General features: G+C 37.7%; 2 protein-coding genes across 6 annotated transcripts in view; both read right to left on the minus strand.

Moving 5' to 3' along the window:
- Nucleotides 1–1,213, minus strand: part of LOC107670239 (NADH dehydrogenase [ubiquinone] 1 alpha subcomplex assembly factor 4-like) — an 11,033-nt gene extending 9,820 nt beyond the window's left edge. The window contains exon 1 of the mRNA XM_016462775.1: nucleotides 988–1,213. Within this exon, the coding sequence (XP_016318261.1) occupies nucleotides 988–1,123 (136 nt within the window). The 5' untranslated portion in view covers nucleotides 1,124–1,213. The remainder of the gene's footprint in view (nucleotides 1–987) is intronic.
- A 2,221-nt stretch (nucleotides 1,214–3,434) lies between these two features.
- fynb (FYN proto-oncogene, Src family tyrosine kinase b) overlaps nucleotides 3,435–14,272 on the minus strand; it is an 86,453-nt gene continuing 75,615 nt past the window's right edge. For all 5 annotated transcript variants that reach the window (XM_016462788.1, XM_016462787.1, XM_016462784.1 and 2 more), the window contains 5 exons: nucleotides 13,143–13,322; nucleotides 12,119–12,195; nucleotides 11,573–11,726; nucleotides 7,696–7,827; nucleotides 3,435–4,963 (listed from right to left, as the gene is read on the minus strand). In XM_016462788.1, coding sequence (XP_016318274.1) covers nucleotides 4,755–4,963; nucleotides 7,696–7,827; nucleotides 11,573–11,726; nucleotides 12,119–12,195; nucleotides 13,143–13,322 — 752 coding nt within the window. In that variant the 3' untranslated portion in view covers nucleotides 3,435–4,754. The remainder of the gene's footprint in view (nucleotides 4,964–7,695; nucleotides 7,828–11,572; nucleotides 11,727–12,118; nucleotides 12,196–13,142; nucleotides 13,323–14,272) is intronic.

Here is a 14,272-nt window from a genome sequence, read left to right on the forward strand (position 1 = left end):
GCTGGTTTATGCCGGTCCTTTGCTGGTTTATGCCGGTCCTTTGCTGGTTTATGCCGGTCCTTTGCTGGTTTATGCCGGTCCTTTGCTGGTTTATGCCGGTCCTTTGCTGGTTTATGCCGGTCCTTTGCTGGTTTATGCCGGTCCTTTGCTGGTTTATGCCGGTCCTTTGCTGGTTTATGCCGGTCCTTTGCTGGTTTATGCCGGTCCTTTGCTGGTTTAAGCTGGTCCTTTGCTGGTTTATGCTGGTCCTTAGCTGGTCATGTGCTGGTCGGACCAGCTTAGGACCAGCACATGACCAACTTAAACCAGCAAAGGACCAGCATAAACCAGCTCAAACCAGCATCCCAGCTTCAAAACATACCTAACCAGCATATGCTGTTTTTTTCAACAGCACTGTGATCAAAAAAACTAAAGTAGATGAACAATATGAAAAGACAAGAATACAAATGAAACTGCATTATGGTATACAGTGTGCTTATTTATAGTGTTTTCTTATAAAATAAACCAGTTGTCATATTGTTTTACAGTTATGACAGTCTTCACTTCCATAGAATGTAGCACGATCAATTTATTTTCATTACATAACATTACTATTAATAATAGTTCAGATATTTTGTCTCGATATTCAAGGACATAAATAGAAAAGAAAAAGACTTCCGTTACAGTTAAGGGCTGTCATTGTATGACAAGCATTAAGATTGGTTGTCACTGTACTATTCAAACCCCTTTATTAATAGGAGGTGTTCACATATTTATGTTTGTGCAATAAGCAGGTTCATTAACACCATCACATATATAGAATTTGCATTACAATTTTAAGTTAAATAACGAAATCTGTCTGGGAGTCTTCGAGCGGTTATGTATTTCCCCTCATGGCTGTAATAAACCATATTCACAAGTCATATTTCTTCTAAAAGACACGCGGTATGATCCTTCACCACTAGAAGGATCTTCATGATGTAATGTCAGTAATCTAGCAGTTCTCACCGGCGATGTCTTCTCGTGGACTACTGCTGGATGCTGGATGTCGAGGTGCTGCTTTAGGTTTTGTCTTGCTTATTTCTCGGTGAGCGCGATTCTCTATATTAAAGTTTCTCATCAGGCGTGTTACTCTTGAGCCCATGTTTGAAATCTCTAAACAGAGGACATTCCTCTTCTTCTGTTAAAGGTGCTATAGGCATTGACCGCTATTTACTGCCCCCGACTGGCCGCTTCTCCGGTCGACACACCAAGATTTGTTTGTTTTGTTTCTTAAAATGAGTGCTGTCAGACGATTAATCGCGATTAATCGCATCCAAAATAAAAGTTTTTGTTTAGCTAATATATGTGTGTGTGCTGTGTATATTTATTATGTCTATATAAATACACACATACATGTATATATTTAAGAAAAATATGCTATGTTTATATATTAAATATGTTTATCTGTAATATAAATAATATAAATATATACGTGTGTGCAGTGTTGGGGAAAGTTACTTTTAAAAGTAATGCATTACAATATTGCGTTACTCCATAAAAAAGTAACTAATTACGTTACTTAGTTACTTCTTATGGAAAGTAATGTGTTACGTTACTTTTGCGTTACTTTTTAAAATCTGGCCAGGTCTTGCTTGTTTGTTTTTAATATAAAAAAAGTTATATTTTTGGCAAAATTACGTAACTCGCGTTACTTGTAATGCATTACCCCCAACACTGCGTGTGTGTAGAGTCAAGATGTGTTCGGCTCCATCACGGATCACACACAATGAAAAATCAGTTGCCACCTTACATTTTTAAGCTGAATCAAGTTAGCAATGATCCTGAGTTCATGCAGAGGATGAATGGAAGGCAGTCTGTGAAGAGATCAGCTTCATCTGGCTCTTCCTCTTCACTTGCTCTGGCAGAACCTGCTAACTATCTCCTGCATCCACCACGGTCTTCTGTTTGTCCAGCTTTACCTGCTTGTTCTGCTCTGCCACGTCTTCTGCTCCACTAGCTTCCCAGTGGCTTACCTATTAAGTTCGGTTTAGAGTTAGTTGCATGTACAGTAATTATGCATAATTTATTGTTATTAATATAACAGTATGTAACATGTAACAAAGACACTGTGAAATAAAGTGTTATCTTTTAGTCACATCTGGTCTTTCCTTCGCTAAGCAATAGTAAATGTGACCACAGCTTTAGTCAGATCTTTTGTATATGTCCTAACCAGCATTGAGTGGCATCTACGCTAATGTTAACACTTTTGTTTCTTTTCTTTGGCGTTGTTATCCTGAGGGCCCCAGTAGCCTACTTCTGTGTGCAGCATAGGTTCAGTCAGACATTCTGCTTCCCCCATTATGGAATAACGTTCTAGCAGCTCTCTAAATGTAACATGTAACAAAGACACTGTGAAATAAAGTGTTACCTTTTATAGTCACATCTGGTCTTTCCTTCGCTAAGCAATAGTAAATGTGACCACAGCTTTAGTCAGATCTTTTGTATATGTCCTAACCAGCATTGAGTGGCATCTACGCTAATGTTAACACTTTTGTTTCTTTTCTTTGGCGTTGTTATCCTGAGGGCCCCAGTAGCCTACTTCTGTGTGCAGCATAGGTTCAGTCAGACATTCTGCTTCCCCCATTATGGAATAACGTTCTAGCAGCTCTCTAATAAAAATACTACCATACGACTAAAATCTTATAGGACAAAATGAGTAATAAGTATTATGTGCCACTATTTTATATATATATATATTTTTAAACGACTGTATTGTAAAAGCTTGTTGATAAATAAGTGTAAAATGAATTTTTTACTTATTTTCTGCTGAGTTCAGTACACTACCAATGGCAAAAATAAGCTCAACACAGAAACTTTACTTGCTTAGGGGCATAGTGCGAACGAATGCTGCAACCTGTTAAAATAAGCAGAGAAATAAATATGCAGCTTGAAACCGCCTTAGCTTTTAAAGCAGCTCTATGTAACTTTTTCTGTGTTCGAAATTTGCAAAATGTATATAATGAGCGAGTACCCCATGAATGCATCTTCCAAACCGCGTTTTTGTCTTATTCCGAATCACTACGGTACACTTATAATAAGTACTTATATTTGGACTATTGTAGCCTGGTCGGGTCGTCACCGCTGCGGAGGAACACATACCTGCGTGAATCGCCATAGAAATAAACTTAGAGAAGTAGCTCCGGTTGGAATGTTCTTCCGCGGGATGTGTGCAGTTCTGTTTATTAACCGCTAGAGCGCCAAAAGTTACATAGTGCTGCTTTAACTGGTAATAAGAAAGACGAGTAAAGCTTGTAAAGAGTGTAAAATATTGTATTTTTATTTCCAAATGGGGAATGTTAACAAAATGGCATGTTAAAAAAAAATGATAATGGCAATTTTGAGGTGATTACTGACACTTACGATACTGTTAAACCAAATGAAATGCAGGTGAGGGGTTTTAAAGACGTTCTGATGAGCACTGTACAAACCAACGAGGGAAATGGTACTTTGGAGTGTTCCCTTGATCCAAATCCAAACAGTTCCATATAGATTTATGCTAGATGAATTAAAATACATTGAAACAAATACATTTTAAAAGTGTCCTCCATGGAGAACAGAAGAAACGGCACATGAGGATAGGGACCAGTTAGAACCTGATCTGATTTGAATGAGGCCGTGTCCGAAACCAAAGACATCTGCTTTGCTTACTCGCTGCCCAGTCAGTCAATGACTTAACAAACCACATTTCTGAAAACTGGTTTCAGACTGGCTTCCAAGGCACCATAATGTCATGTCTAAATATCATGAACAAATTCAAGAGCGAATCCTCAGCAGGACAACTTTGTACATTACTTAGACCTAAACAGTAGTAGTACCTTAAAGGTACATATGACTACTTTAAGATACTAAAACACACCTTTTAGAGGTAGATAAGGTACAAAGTTGTTCTTTTGAGGGTACTGCCCCAGTGACATGCTGTTGTACCCCAAAAATGTCCAATTTTTTATTTACTTTTTTTCTGACAATAGCCTACAATGCATTTTCTCTGTGGAGATATGCTGATGTATGGCAGTCTTTAACATTTGGCTAGAAACACAAAAATGTACAATGTGTGTAAAATAATGATTTGTTACATTAGGTTAACATCTAATAATTTGGAGAGGATGTCAATTCAATTTAGTATCTTAAGCAACGTAAAAACAATCAAAAAATAAATTAAAGAAATTGTGAGAAACCAATTTCCTCTGCAGGTAAAACCACTAGAATAATAAAGACTTTGCATTTTTATTCCTCCATTTGGAACATGATCTCGTCAGCAGAGGAGAAAATGAACAAACCACAAACATTCTCAAATTCAACACTCGTTCCACGGGTTCCTCAACGCGGCCAAAACTGCTTCTTTGCAAAGCAACACAAAAAAGATGAGCGGGGATAACAAAACAAAAAACCCTGAATGAAAACAAACTAAAAAATAAACCTTAAACAAGCATCTCATATTTACACTGAATACAGGCATGATTTCATATCATTATAATGGTTATGGCCACAACTTTCCACTTCCTCCCCTTCCAACTTTACCCACAATTCCCCCTGTCGGCCTCCCCAGCTCGCTCGTGTTTACACCCCTCAAAGTCTGTGCAAACGGTTCAGTCTTCAGGCGACTAGTGCGTGTGGAGCCGCAGGGGAGCTCAGGTGAACTCATGAAGCTGTACATGCCTCTGGTCTGGAGGGAGTCGAGGCCACTTGAGACGACTCAGGGAGGATGAGATCAGGGTGGGCCCAGGAGGCTGGGTTTAGATGTTGTCTCCGGGCTGATATTGAGGTTCGGTTGCAGTGAAGTAATCCTCGAGGAAGGCCTGCAGGTACTCGAAGGTGGGCCGCTCTTCTGCGTCCTTCTTCCAGCACTGAACCATCAGCTCGTGAAGAGAGCTCGGGCAGTCCTGGGGACTCGGCATCCGGTAGCCACGCTCCACTTGTTCCAGTACCTCTCTGTTATTCATCCCTAGCAAAAACCACGCATGAGTTTTAGCACAACAATACTGTCAAGTATGTTCATCTTAGAGATTTCATGGGTGCCATCTAGGAAGACAAAGCTATAAAGGAGTTTTCTTTAAGCAGGTTCCCAAGGTACACTGTCCAAATTTGATCAAACTCATTTGCCTGTAACTATTTGTGACCCTGGAGCACAAAAGCAGTGTTAAGTCGCTGGGGTATATTTGTAGCAATAGCCAACAATACATTGTATGGGTCAAAATTATAGATTTTTCTTTTATGCCAAAAATCATTAGGACATTAAGTAAAGATCATGTTCCATGAAGATATTTTGTAAATTTCCTACCGTAACTATATTAAAACTTAATTCTGTCTGCTAAGAACTTCATGTGGACAATTTTAAAGGCGATTTTCTCAATATTTAGATTTGTTTGCACCCTCAGATTCCAGATTTTCAAATAGTTGTATCTCAGCCAAATATTGTCCTCTCATAACAAACCATACACCAATGGAAAGCGTATTTATTCAGAGATGGTGTATAAATCTCAATTTCAAAAAATTGACCCTTATGACTGGTTTTGTGGTCCAGGGTCACATTTAGTAATCCTGAAGACCTCAATTAGTTTGAGTTGGATTAGGGCTGCAGCTAAACTTGAGGGCCAGAGCTGAGAACACTTGCTATAAAATTAACTTTAGCTAAATATATATTATGAACAATAAGCCGTTTTCAGCTATCTGTCTTCATTTGGAAATCCCAGGGTTTCTCACTCACAGTAAACTAATACTAAGCTGTGTAATTTCTGGATATCAAGACAAAAATTGATAAAGAAAACAATTTTTATTATTATTGGAAGCACTTTTGTTTAGGCAACAATTCTCACTATTAACTAATTGTTTATTAGCACACATTACTAGCATATTGGCTGATTGTTATTACTTATAAAACACATATTAATGCCTTATTCTGCATGATCATATTTTAGATCCCTTAATCCCCAAACCTAAACTTAACAACTAACTTACTAACTAACTATTAATAAGCAACAATTCAGGAGTTTACTGAGGCAAAGGTCATAGTGAACAGCTTATAGTGAGAAGTGATCAACAAACTAAAGTGTGACCTGATTACTATTAATATTTTTGCAATGTATTCATGATATTCATTACACTAAATTTCATAAAAATTCAAATTTCTCGTTATTTTAAACTAAAGAAATCGTCACTCGAAAAGGAGTACTTAACATTTTATTGGAGTGATATTTCACTAGGGTATCTGTACTCTTACTTGATTTGTGTACTTCGTCCACCACTGAAACTGAAGACATGCATATGGACATCTATCCCTCTTAGGACCATTTAACCATTTAAAGGTGTGTGTAATTTCCATGCCATTAGTGGCACCAAATACAACTGATAACATTTGAAATAAATGAAACTCTATTCTCAAACACTCCCTCATCTTTAATTTGTTAGTTCTGCTCAAACCCACAGCGGTGTTTGAGCCAGCATTGCTATGGTGAGCTAGCTGGGATGCTCAAATAAACAGAGCATGAGCTTTTTGTTACCAAGATGTTTTCAGAAAGATGTATTTTCATAGACACATTGAAAAGTAGTCACATGTGAACCAGAAGCACTAATAAAGAGATCCATGAACTCATGTTGCAAAGTACATTTTGCAACAATGACTGGGGAGATAAAAACATAGACTCAATCTGTCAATCAAACCAGGCAATATCACCGTTTCTGAAGCTTTGGTGGGGGCAGGACAATCAGACCTGCTTCTAAATACTAGGGATCTTGAAACAGAACTGCACTTATGAAGCCAGACGATTAATCATCACCATGAGGGACATGACCACATTTCAACAAGACAGAGAGAAACGCCTGCAAACATCTGTGGATGATGCAATACTGCGTTGACACAATGGCATTTCACACTCCGCCTTCATTTCTACCCTACATTCCAGCCAAGATCACTGGATTTATTTTCTAGAATTTGTGTAGATCTACAGCAATTCATCATGTATCAGAGTTTCAGCATCTCATCTTTTAAGAGTCTGAGAGAAATTCGTTTAAGGTGTGGAAACAGCAGCAGAGTCAGTTTGAAATAAAATGGAAAAATAAAATCCGAGACTGGACATGCCTCTCAGAAATTGGGGTATGTGACAGCAAAGACCTTCACCTTTAAATGTTTAGACAAGTCTTTTGGTTTACAGAAATGATGAAATATCACAAAGTGCATCTTCAAAAGACACCTATTTTAAATGTAGGTCATTTTGAAGGTCACGTTAGTTCTGACATGATCTCTCAGAGAGATAACATTCATGGCAATGTTAATGTGTTTGGTCTTGGCGGAATAGATCTGCTCCGCTGCTGCGGCAGAGCAAGTACCAAGACTTGCTACTGCCAATACATCCACAACATGCTGCTGTGAGCATGTAAGAAATACTGCTGCTGCACATATAACATACATGAAAAAACTCCGTAGCTGATCTATACAGGTGGAGCTGGGGAAGGTGGAGGGTTTCTGAAGTGTGCTATGGAAAAAACTGGCCAAGCATTTGAATGCTGAGCAGCAAGCTCATTGGCTGCTGATGCTACAAAAACCAATCGGCTGCACCAAGTGAATAATGATGTCATTATGTCAGACTGAGTTAGAACCTATCAGTCTGCGCCATCTAGAGTTTCATAACAGAACTTTATATTAATTTTGCAATACGTCTAGGGATCACCCAGATTTACCTGGATATGGAACTCTGCCTTTAGTGACCAGCTCCGTAAGCAGGATTCCAAAAGACCAAACATCAGATTTAATGGTGAACTTCCCATACAGAGCTGCTTCAGGAGCCGTCCACTTAATAGGGAATTTTGCCCCTGAGATACAGACACAGGAGAAAGAAAGAGATGTATTAAAATAAACATGCACTGGAATATCTTTTCTTAAGGTCAGCTACCAACTATGAAAAACTTTGAAATCATGAAATCAAAATCAAAGTCTTTCACATGGACAGAAGAATAAGAGACAGGAAATAATTAGAGACCAGAGATACACTATATATGTTGGAACGCTGCCCACAACATACCGCTCTGACTTCACATTTATTTTCTTAATACATATCTTATTGTGTACAATTCATCAGATCACATTATTCTAAAACAATCTGTATAGACAATCTTTCACCAAGATTTAATAATTTGCTGCTCTTCTGAAACAACCTTTATTTTCTGATGATGTATACTGTGTTGACCGATAATAACAGAGTTCACTTTTCACAATCCAATCAAATCTCAATTCCATATGAAATGCGACTTCTTTGCTGTATAAGATTAATTAACCTGCAAATCAATTGTGAAACGATTTGCTTTCAGGAATGGCGGATTTTGGCACAAACAATGCAGGCAGTTTGGTGGCAGAACGTTTGTGTGCGATGAACATTTCACATTCAAGACAGTTTCATGGGATTGTACCAGGTCTTCCTTTTGCTTGGCCATTTTATTGAAAAGAAATTGCTATATTTCAGGTAACTTTTTCTAAGAGGCTCGCTGTCCTCTAACTCTCCCGCAGCCTCTTTGGCTGCTATCTCTCTGCAGCACAGAAACAGGATAAGCAGTCTGCCAATGAGAAAAGCCTCTTTATCTACCAGAGACGCCAAAATGTGTGAGGAAAGTTATTCAAATCACAAAATAAAATGAGGAGCATATATACATGGACTAGAACACAGTGCTATTTCCTTGTTTGTTTTTATTTTCTTTTTAATAAAAGTATGCTTCTTCAGGATTTGAACTTGCAGCCTGGGCAGCTATCTAACAATAACCATAATACATTTGTGTTTACTTTAAGATGTTATCTATAGAACACAATCATATCTGGCAGTGGTTTTCACTTGAGTGTTATTAAATAGATTTAATAATTAATTAATAAACAAACAAACAAACAACCTGAGATTTGAATTTTGTTAAAAATTCATTTCTGTGCATCCCTGTTTAGAATATTGTAAATAATATCTTCAGAAAAACTGCGACTTGCGCTGGCAAAATAAGTCACAATGAGCACAATGAATGAAATTGTCACATTCTCCATTAAAAGACCTTCAAACGAAAGCTCAGATGAAAAATGACTGAGCTACACCCGTTAGAAATCGAGGAAGTAAGCAAAAGCTGAAGTTTTCTGAAGGTTCCAAAGCAAAATCACTGAGCAACATTGCATTGTTTTATCCACTTTCTTTCTTAATATTAATTACTGTATTATATTGATAATCACATTATAGCCATTTTCTATTTTACCTTTGTTATTAAAAATAAGAACAGACGCAAAAAAACACAACAACAACAGTAGAACAAATATAAGAAAGAAACACATTTTTCATTTCACATCTAAACAAAAGCATTCAAGTAAGTAAAACAAATAATCAAATGTAAAAATCACTTCAGTATGTTCATTACAAATAAACTGATTATTAAAACTACAAAAGCAGTTCAATCAAGAGCAGTGATCTTTTCTTTTATTGTTAGATTTACATTAATGAGACAGACGGCCTATATAGTAAGTAGGGTTGCAAAGGGGTGGAAAATTTCTGGTAAATTTCCGGAAACTTTCCAAAAATACCTGGAATATTAAAAAAAAAAAAAATCCTGGAAAGTTTCCAAAATTTCCTGGAAATTTTCCACCCTTTTGCAACCCTAATAGTAAGTCCTACTGTAATGCATGGATCTAATATGTTTAAAGTTTTTCCCCAACAGTAACTCAAACGTTCACTTAAGACATAACAGATTTTGTTTGCGTGAATAGCCTAATCAAATACTGTAATTCTGTATATACATACAGTATGTGTATGTATGGGATCGCGCTCGCGGAAGCGCTGTTATGTGCGTGATTCATATATCAGTCAGCAGCAGAGCGAGAAGTGAGCAGAGAAAAAGTACTCCTCTCAGAAAACGTACAAATAAAGATAATTTTAGATGTTTAATTGCTATTTGTAGCATTGGGATTGCTAGACGAGGGTTTAATGAACTAATTTTTGTGAAAACCTGAAATTCGACCAAAATCGTAATTTTTCACTTTTCTTTTTTTTTTTTTTTGTCTGTAGCTCAAAATGATCCCGTGCGCATTCCGACTCATTTTACCAGCACGAGTCTAGGGTTGCGTATTGTTTGAATTTGATCAATTCCGATTCCGATTCTTTTCGATTCCAATGTGATTAAAAAATGATATCAAACATTTATCCCGTGTCCTTTTTTGCAAACCATTCAGTTGCAGCTGAATACCATGAACAAAAATCAAAAGGCTACATAAAAACTGGACTCTTTAAGAGCTGTTTGTGTGCAAAAATAGAGCTGCATGATTCTGGATAAATTCAGTTTTCCTTTTCTTTTTTTTCCCCAATGGAATTTGTAGTTCTCTCATGATTCTGAAGAAAAAACATTAGACAACTAAACAAAATCACATGTAATTTATGAATAAATGATTCAATGACTCACTCAAGATAGTACTTGTTTCATTACTGGATGAATCAGCGTTCTTGAACGAATCTCTCGTATGATTCAAAGACAAATACATTTTAACAGCCCCTTTTCGCCACCTACTGGCGTAACGATATAATCGATAAATCTTCATTTGAAGTGTCAAATTATTTTCAAAAGGTCATTTACTCTATTTTAATCGCTACCGTACACATCAGAGTTTATATCTGAACTATAAACTTTTATCCCAGTACTTCTGTGATTTGAATGTTTGTAACACAGATATAATGATATTGTGTGGTCGAAAAGACTGTGAAGCGGTTTCGTTCATATTCATGACAGCTGCTCTCTTTAGGTCAACGGCAGCGCGAACGCAGATTTAAATGTTCAAATCACACTGGTGTGATCGTACACTGCACGGATGAACCAAGTGATCACAACATTGATCGCACACGTCAAAGGTTGAGGAATGAAACAGACGAATCATTGTCATTTAGGAATAGAATCACGTTGGTGTTTGAATCGTGTTCACGAACTTTAACGAACTATTAAATTAAAGTGCTTTGACATGTTCTCTTGCAACCCTCTACATTGCGAGTAAACCACTCGCAAATGCGACTAAATCTTACTCTGGGCGACTAAATAATGTCTAACATTAGCCATTGGCTAATAAATTCTTAGATTTTACACGACAGTATATGTGCGAGAGGCGTTCAACACAGATTTTCACTCGATAAACACGCTGACTGAGCGCTTGAGTTTCGCTCTCCGTCAAGCGATCTGTACTATTTGTTATACTTAGCTTTTTTGGTTTCTGATCGCAAATGTAGCCAAACTTTGTAGCGTTTAGATCGGTTTAGATTAGCGAGCAAGGTCCTGGCAGATCGCTTGGTCGGGTCCTCACAGATGAAGAGAAAAAAAAGCGCACAGGGCTCGATAGGTGGAATCGAATTTTTAATTTTACAACAAGTATCCGATTCTGGAATTGGAATCGATTTTCGATTCCCAACACTACACGGGTCACAATTCTACTTTTGTGTTCCACTGAAAAATGCTGACTTCTGGAACAACATGATGAAAGACTCAACTATTTCTTTAGGATGGGGGGTGTATGTGGGGGGATACATATATGTATGTGTCCAGATGGTGCGTTTCTTACCCTGTCGGGCAGTGTACTCATTGTCCTCAATGAGTCGGGCCAGGCCAAAGTCAGCGATCTTACACACCAGGTTATCACCAACCAGAATGTTAGCAGAGCGCAAATCTCTGTGAATGTAGTTCATACGCTCGATGTAGGCCATGCCTGCAGCCACCTGAATACACAAACACTTACACTGAAATCTGCTGAGCAAAGCCTAGTGCTGAAGCTACTTGAGGTCAAACTAAGAAATATTGCATTCTGTGGGTTACAGTGCTGATACAGCATGATAGGGTACCTACATATAATAAAACAATAACTTCATACACACAATAGGGGCCAGAACAGATTCTTTTCAGACTGAGTGATTTAAAGCAGGGTTATTTTCATCCTCCTGTATTTGTTACATCATTGATCTTCAGTGGCCCCAAAAACTATTTTAAGTAGTATACCTATTTTTTATCTTTCTTTGAAATAAATAGTGGTTTGCTGTTTTTTAAGTGTGGCTGTAGTGTCTAAATATTTTCTGGGACCACTGTAGATCAGGTTTAAATGATGTTGCTGTACCTGGGCCGCCATGTCGACGATGTTGGGCAGCTTGAGTGCCCGTCCCTCCCCGTCCTTCAGGAAATCTAGAAGACTTCCTAAAACATACAACATACACGTTAGCTTCAGCAAAACAAGGGACATGCTGCTATAAGCACGTGTACACACATACACTCTTAAAAATAAAGGTGCTTCACGATGCCATGGAAGAACCTTTTTTGTCTAAATGGTTCCATAAAGAACCTTTAACATCTGGAGAACCTTTCTGTTTCACAAAAGGTTCTTTGTGGCGAAAGAAGGTTCTTCAGATTATAAAAAGGTAAGAAAAAGACGGTTCTATAAAGAACCTTTGACTGAATGGTTCTTTGTGGAACCAAAAATGGTATTTCTATGGCATCGCTGTGAAGAACCTTTTAAGCACCTTTATTTTTAAGAGTGTACCTGCGTAATCTTCAATAAAGCGTATGCAAAATTCATTCATTTAAAACAGCCAATTTCAAACAACTACACTGATTAAGGAGAGATTTACTTTGAACTTTGTCCAGGTTTTAATACACTATAAACAAAACAAAAACACCCGTTTAAACTTAAATGTAAATAAATGGACTTTCGTTTAAATTTTTGGGGACTATCGCTTTACTTATAATCTTGTTACTTCTAAGAGGGTGGATTATGGCCTTGCCTAAATTAAGTTTTGATGCCGAATAACATATGTGTGGAGTTCAGGAATTTTTCCATCAACTGTCCATTAGGTTTTCTAGCAGTATTAGGTTAAATGTCTGCTTCCTCCATTACAGCTCTTCAAATTCAATTTAGCCCACTATAATTTCTTTTTCTTTCTGTCCAATACAGCAGAGTGTTTTGAGTCCTCAAGTGACAATTTCTAAGGGTTAGAACATCAACCTTCAATCCTGATTTATCTTTAATTGGTTTTTTTTTCAGTCAGGCCTACAAAACCCATCAGTGTTGCTAAAATAGATACATTCCATGCCTGTCCTCAAGTTAACCCATTCTCTTCACTGTTACTATGAGAACGACGGCTGACCTTTTCCCATGTACTCAGTGACGATGTAGATGGGCTCCTCAGAAACGACAGCATAGAGCTGCACTAGTTTATCATGGCGTAATTTCTTCATGATCTGCGCTTCCTCCAGGAAGGACTCTGGAGACATGGTTCCCGGCTTGAGGGTCTTCACAGCCACTTTAGTGTTGCCATTCCACGTGCCTGACAGAAACCACACAGCAGAGAGTCAATGCAACTGCACAAAGCTGCTAGAGGAACAGTATGCCACAAAATGACATTCATGCACCCACAAAAAAGTTCGTTCATGCAAAATTCATTTGCAATTAAAGCAGCCATTATCACACAAGTACACTGATGGGGAATTCACTATGAATGAATTGTGACCATTTATAGCATTGTCTATTTGTATTTACTTTCTATATTGTTTTAGCCCTCTTAAATTAGGAATTAGGCAGATCAACGCAAATTTGTGCTGAATGCAATTTGTTAAAAGTGTGCTTGACTGCATGGCTTCTACTGCAATCTTAAGTATGTTATTTTTAGTATACATAGACATTTTTACTTTGCAACAAAGTTTTTTGTGTGTGTGTGATCACATTATACTTGTGATTTGTGGCTGTTTTTCTGCAGGATATAGTGGGGAATTTCAACAGACAGAAAAACAACAACAACTTTGTTAAATCCAGAGCACTGGAATCTGCTTGCCTTTACATGACACTGCAATGGTGGATATTCTGACAATTTGAAGTTTGTAATTTATTGGGTATTAAAATACCTTCTGCAATCCTAGATTAATAGAGACATCTGAAGATCCCAACCAAGCCAGAACTCTGCCACATGGCTCAACCAGCGACAAGAGCTTTGGGCTGGACAAAAGACGGAGATGAGTTTTTATAATAATTAAAGTGCTTTACATTTTTCTGTCCATTGAATATCTTTTTTTCAACTTGAAATACTTCAGATTACAGAAGAAAATGTTACAAACATCATCTCATGTTTACTTGCAGGCAATGTCAACGTGGTACTCAAACAGTTACATCTGATGTGGTACCTGGTTTTTAAAATCCACACACACACACGCGCACGCACGCACACACACACACACACACACACACACACACACGCGCGCGCACGCACACACACACACACAC

The sequence above is a fragment of the Sinocyclocheilus anshuiensis genome, unplaced genomic scaffold (genome assembly GCF_001515605.1).
Source record: "Sinocyclocheilus anshuiensis isolate Anshui unplaced genomic scaffold, SAMN03320099.WGS_v1.1 scaffold937, whole genome shotgun sequence".
Taxonomy (NCBI): Eukaryota; Metazoa; Chordata; class Actinopteri; order Cypriniformes; family Cyprinidae; genus Sinocyclocheilus; species Sinocyclocheilus anshuiensis.